Here is a 6,240-nt window from a genome sequence, read left to right on the forward strand (position 1 = left end):
AGGCGGTTTAAATAAGTATAATATATATAGATGGCCGGCGTCAGCATCAATCATTGTAGAAATTTAATGTCGATGTCCATATATATATATATATATATATGTGTGCGTGTGTGTGTGTGTGTGTGTGTGTGTGTGGATGTGCGTGTGTGTGTGTGTATTATATAGTCTACCTCTCTATATCTCTTTAGGCAGACTTTCGGTGAAGTGATAGTTCGAATCTTATCTGAACTACGAGAAATCATGACGATCATAAGAGTTATTCTTTAAACGGGATGGAAAGGTTGGTGAAAGCTAACTTCATACCCTTAGGCCATCTCCAACCGAATAATCTAGAGAGCCAGAGGGTCAAAAATAGCTCGAAAATCGTCTCCAACCGAGAGCCAAGCCAAATAGTTTATGAGCCCTACTAGACAAAAAAGGGCCAAAAGGCCAACCAGCCAGCCGGCCGGCCCCGGGCCGATCCATAATTTGAATTCCAACGGTAAGGCGTAAGCTAACTGTTATTTTTTATTTTTATTTTTTACAATTTTTTTTTAAATTTTAAAATTCTATTTTTTTTTTCTATAACTTCCTAAGCCATTAAACAAAATTAAATTAAATTAAGTAAAATGAAACAACATTAAATTAAATTAAGTAAAATGAAACAACATTAAATTAAATTAAGTAAAATGAAACAACATTAAACAATATTAAAAACATTAAATAACATTAAACAACATTTAAATTATACAACATAAAAATAAAAATAAAACATTTAACAACATTTTTTAAAACATTTAACAACATAAAACTTAAACGTCTATTGCATGCTTCTTTTGGCCCAAAGATGTGCAACAAGATCCTGTTGTAGGTGTTTGTTTGTGGCATGGGAACATATCATCCCTATAGCGCCTCACGTACTCATTGAAAGAGATACAACCAGTTCTTGGATTCAAAGGCAAATTAGGACCATCATATATTTTTGCATGAGCCCTTAGTAACCTATTTGGATCCTCTTGGTCGTCATCAGACTCTCCATCAATATACCCATCTCGCTCATCCTCCACAATCATGTTGTGTAATATGATGCAAGACATCATGATGGAGTCCAAATTTTCTCGACTCCACCCTCTTGCCGGTTCCTTGATGATCTTCCACCGTGCTTGTAGAATACCGGAAGTTCTCTCAACATCTTTCCAGTATGCCTCTTGTTGTAAGGTAAACCACTTTTCAGCATCATTCGCAGGGTTTGGAATTGCTTGGACAAGTGTCACCCCGCTTTGGGTAAATGCCATCTACCATGTAATACTCCATATTGTACTGACGTCCGTTGATGTAGTAGTCAAGTTGAGGTGATTTATCGTCCGTCAGGTTATTGAAGAGGGGTGAACGCCCAAGAACTGTAATGTCATTTTGGGATCCAGAGACTCCAAAGAAAGCGTGCCAGATCCATGTGTCATACGAGGCAACCGCCTCTAACACAACAGTTGGCTTTCTCAACCTTTCACTAACGCCTCATTGCCATCCGATGGGACAGTTCTTCGAATTCCAATGCATGCAGTCTAATGACCCTATCATGCCCGGAAACCCACGGTATTTATAGTCCAATATCCACCCTATTTATAGCAAAAAAAAAAAAAAAAATCAAATCCAACGGCTAGCTAACGTCAGCTAGCTGTTGGATTTGAATTTTTTTATATTTGGCCCTATGGCCCCTTGGCCTTGGGTTAGAGATGTTTTTTTGTGACAGGGCTATGTTTGGCCCTTTGCCCCTCGGTTGGAGAACGTAAGAAATATGACCATGCACTGTTCATTAAAATATTAATTTCTTGGAGGGCCAGAGGGCTAAAACGAGCCCTCTGACCTGCCTTCGGTTGGAGATGTCCTTAATTGCCATAAGATTTTATTGTTTTGGCTTAAAAATTGTCTACATTAAAGAGGTAGAGAAGTGGGCTTAGCATCGGTTTAGACCCAAAATTACACCATCGGCCCGTGCAATCAAGGCTGTTGAGTAAGCATGATTCTAGACCGTCAGATAAGAAAGCTAAGATAATTTTGTTCTGAGATAATGTTATGGTTTTTAATCACAATAATTATCTTTTGATAAATCATCTTGATTTTCTTGTACAAAATAAATGGGATACAAATCATAGCCCCAACTCAGAAGCAAGCAGAACGGTCCAAATTACTTTGGATTTGTTAGTAGTGCACTATGTGAAGAGCAGCTTGGATTGGGACTCTTAGCACTGATGTGGTCATGATGGCTAAGCAAATAGTTACGTGACGCGGTAGAAGGTTATCATGCATGCATAGATAGATCATGAAAAAGCCTAGATAGGCTTGGCTTTTGGTGATGATGTGATAAGCCTAGGTTTTATTATTCTGAAAAGTCACGGATAGTCATGAAGGACAAATGGCACATACTCCTATCTTGTCATGAGGTATGTTAGATGATTTTTGATAAAAAAAAATGGTCTCTTAAGTGATCAGGTTATGTTGCAAATAAAATGCAATTTATTATGCATGCATGGTTGCACCTAGACCAACATAGTGGAGAAAGAAAAGTTTCAGTTAGAATAGGATGCATTTAGTTGGTCAGGTTACGCATGTGGAAAGATATATTTATCTTTTCAAGGAGAATCAGGAGATAGCCTTTATCATATCTTGGAGATATTGGACAGCTATGGTGATTGTACACAAGTTCACAGTCAACGTAGCAAGTGATGTTCTACAAAGTTCGAGTGGCAATTGGACTCTACAAAGCTATCAGGTCATGCCAAGCAAAAGACAACCACTATAAATACAGAGTCGCATGCATCATTAAAGCCCCTCCAATTCAATAGACAAACTGCCATGCGCAAACTCTTGCTCTACGCGAAACCTCTCAACAACCTTGAGATTTTTATTTTCATTTTCCGCCAACACATCTTCAGTTTGGATAAACAACACTGTGAAGGCAACCGACGACATCTTCAGTTTAGATAAACAGCATTGGAGCCGTAGAATCAGCCGATCAATAAGCACCTTCAGTTTGGATAAACATCACTGCTTCTCGGCCAACTGATTACCTATCCAAGTCTCGGTCGACAAGGATTTTCGAGTCCTTATTGGTAGAGGTCATCTCATCAGGCTTCTTGGCGAAGTGAGGTGTTACCAGGTTACAACATTCGACACATTGAAAGCCGAATTTGATATTGAACTTCTCAAAACTAGCAACCTTGTCTTCAGGTTCTAGAACCCGAAGGCCAAGACGTGTTCCTTCCTTGGTCGTAGTAGCAAGATCAAGAAGTCAGCAGAGCGCCTAACGCCACATCAACATATTTTACTCCCTAGTCAAACTCAGCCGGCGAGTTGGCATGCCCCACACACAACTGAAGGACGTAGTTAGCTTATTAATTACTCGGCCTGTGTGTCACGTAGACTTGGTAGTTTTTATGGTCAATAGCATCACAATGGGCTAGCAATAATGTGGTTCAAATTCGCCTTTGGCGAGAATTGAACTAAAACTTCTCACTTATAAGTGAAAAGAAATATCACTAGACCGTAGTACTAAGTTGCAAAAATTACCAAATTAAAGTTAGAAATTATTCGCCTTCTAATTAAATTTGTTCATCATACCCTTAATTGTCATAAGAGTTTACCGTTTTGTCTTGAAAATTGCCTGATTAGACTATGCAAATTAAAATTAGTAGTTATTCGTCTTCTAAAAGTCTCTTCTTTTTTTTTTTTTTTTCTTTGTTCCGCCTTTTAAGTTTGTTTACATGTACACTCTCTGATTGAATTGTTCATGTGCAGTACAGACTGTACAGTACATCCACACATGGTTGCGTCCCCATTCTTATTGGTACTTTTCAAGTTTAAATTGTCTACGTATGCTTGAAACAGATATTGGTTTAGTCCAAATACATTGTTCGTTCCGCCTTTTAAGTTTGTTTACATGTACACTCTCTGATTGAATTGTTCATGTGCAGTACAGACTGTACAGTACATCCACACATGGTTGCGTCCCCATTCTTATTGGTACTTTTCAAGTTTAAATTGTACGTATGCTTGAAACAGATATTGGTTTAGTCCAAATACATTGTTCATCTGATATGACATCGTGAAAATTTTTCATGAAGAAAATCACAGTGATTTAATTAAGGTTTTTTAGTTAAAATGGTCTCTGAGATTTGCATAATATATAACTTTGGTCCCTCATATTGGAAATTAATAGAAGTGGTCCCTAAGATTGTCCATCATTCATTATTTGGATCCTACCATTAAAAAACTCTGTCAAATGGTTCCTGAGCTTTTTAACGAAATGACCAAAATGATGGATGATGGACAATCTCAGGGACCGAAGTTATGTGTTATGCAAATCTCAATGACTATTTTGGCTAAAAATACCCCCAACTTAACAGATTTTTTTTAACAAAATGACCAATGAATGGATGATAGACAATCTCAGAGACCACTTCTATTGAATTTCAATCTCAATGACCAAAATTATGTATTATGCAAACCATTTTGACTAAAAAGCCTTTAATTAATTAAGTGGCAAGATGTTGTAGCATATTTTATGGTCGAGCCTTGCAGCGTATTATATAATTAAACAGAATTTAAAGTAATTATCTGCATATAAAGGATAAATTAAGAGGGTGAGAGATCTGTTACACTTTATGGTGAGATCATAATAAGCATGCTTTCATTCTCGGGGTTAGTAGAGAAGCCCACCCCAAACAGGTGCGTAGCAAACAAGAAGTATTTGTAAAATTTGATTAGCGCAAAAAAAAAAGGTATGATTAGATTTGCTTTTATAAAAAGGGCAGTGTAAACTATAGGTTAGAGTAGTCTGTATAATTACCACGAGATATGAATGATTGGTCGATTGGGTATGATCAATGATCATAAACAACTGGTAATGCCATATATTTGATTACTTGATAACCAATCCATTATTAAAGTAAACATAACATAAATTCTTACCGGTTTTGTTGGTATTCAAAGTTTACTAACTCAATACCAAAATATATGAGTGATAAGTTTACTAACTCTATCACACTTCTCACTTTCACTCTCAATAAAATTGGACAAAAGAAAAAAAAAAATAGGAAGAGCAAGCTTCAGTGATAACACTTTGATTCCTTGTGGATGGAATGAATATCAAACATACATAAATATCTCTTTTATAGAGATTTTATAAAGACTTTCTAATGCTATCCATACAAAAGTCATATTCAACAACTATTCTTTAAAACAAACAAAGACTAACACATACCTAACAAAATAAAAGTGTTCAAAGTCTTTACATCCTTTCACACTCACTTTGTAGTAACTTTAGACTTTTCACACACACACACATTGCAGCAACTTTACTGGTTGCAATCATCGGAAACCTCCATTTTGGCAGGTTCAGCTGCATGAGAGAAAAGCAGCTGGCAGCACACAAGCATTGACATCAAGCAGCACACAAACATTGACATCAAGCAGCTCACAAACATTGACATCATGTTTTTATTTGAACTTCTAACAGGTTTATCATCTGCCTCAATAGGCCTATCTTTTTTGTTCAATAAGCTAGCTCTTACTCCAAGGAAGATAAAAATATAGCAAAAGCCAAGCTTATCTAGCTCTTAGAGGATAAGGGAATACAATATGAAAAGCAAGGCCAAGATAGCTGACTTGAATATAGTGGACAATTCCATATTTTCACTTCCCAAACAGTCCTTTGACAAATGGCCAAAAGCATTCACCACCAAAACACTGCACATTATTTCCCCAAGTCCTGTGCCTTGTGAACCATAGCCAGTGGTTGCATCCCAAACAAGCTCATAGCCAGCGCTGTCAATTGCAGAAACAATAGGGCTGTGGCTGGCGCAAACATTGGAGATTCATCAAATGTGAACCTACGAGCATTCGCTTCATCGTAGTCACAAGAATGGGCAGGCTGGTCTTTCTGTGTGACTTCATATGTGACCAGGGATATTCCTAAAAGCTTGAAAAGAAAAGTTACGAGTCCAAGTAACAAAGAAGTTGCTGAAGATATTTTTCCTGTGAAACCCATTCTCAGAAATTTGCAGTGATTGATTGGCCTGAGCGAAGGTAGAAACACAGCAGCAAACATTATGAGAACTGGCTCTTCCACCTGCATATTGGACATTCAAATTTATGCTTGCTTAATAATTAATCATCCAAAACACACCTTGGAGAATTGAAAATTTATGTTTAATACGTTACTGGTTTTGGTCGTTTTAACCTAACTGGATGTTATAAGTGCAT

The 6,240-nt window shown here is 37.1% G+C and overlaps 1 protein-coding gene across 1 annotated transcript; it reads right to left on the reverse strand.

Moving 5' to 3' along the window:
• Positions 1-5,731: 5,731 nt before the first annotated feature.
• On the reverse strand, positions 5,732-6,112 carry LOC137709170 (cellulose synthase-like protein H1). Its single transcript, XM_068448283.1, has one exon. The coding sequence runs from the start codon at positions 6,110-6,112 to the stop codon at positions 5,732-5,734; it is 381 nt and encodes a 126-aa protein (XP_068304384.1).
• Between the last annotated feature and the right edge of the window lie 128 nt (positions 6,113-6,240).

The sequence above is a fragment of the Pyrus communis genome, chromosome 11 (assembly GCF_963583255.1).
Source record: "Pyrus communis chromosome 11, drPyrComm1.1, whole genome shotgun sequence".
NCBI lineage: Eukaryota > Viridiplantae > Streptophyta > Magnoliopsida > Rosales > Rosaceae > Pyrus > Pyrus communis.

Coding starts and splice junctions, on each gene's coding strand:
- LOC137709170 (XM_068448283.1), bottom strand. CDS start 6,112: ATGCAGGTGGAAGAGCCAGTTCTCATAATGTTTGCTGCTGTGTTTCTA.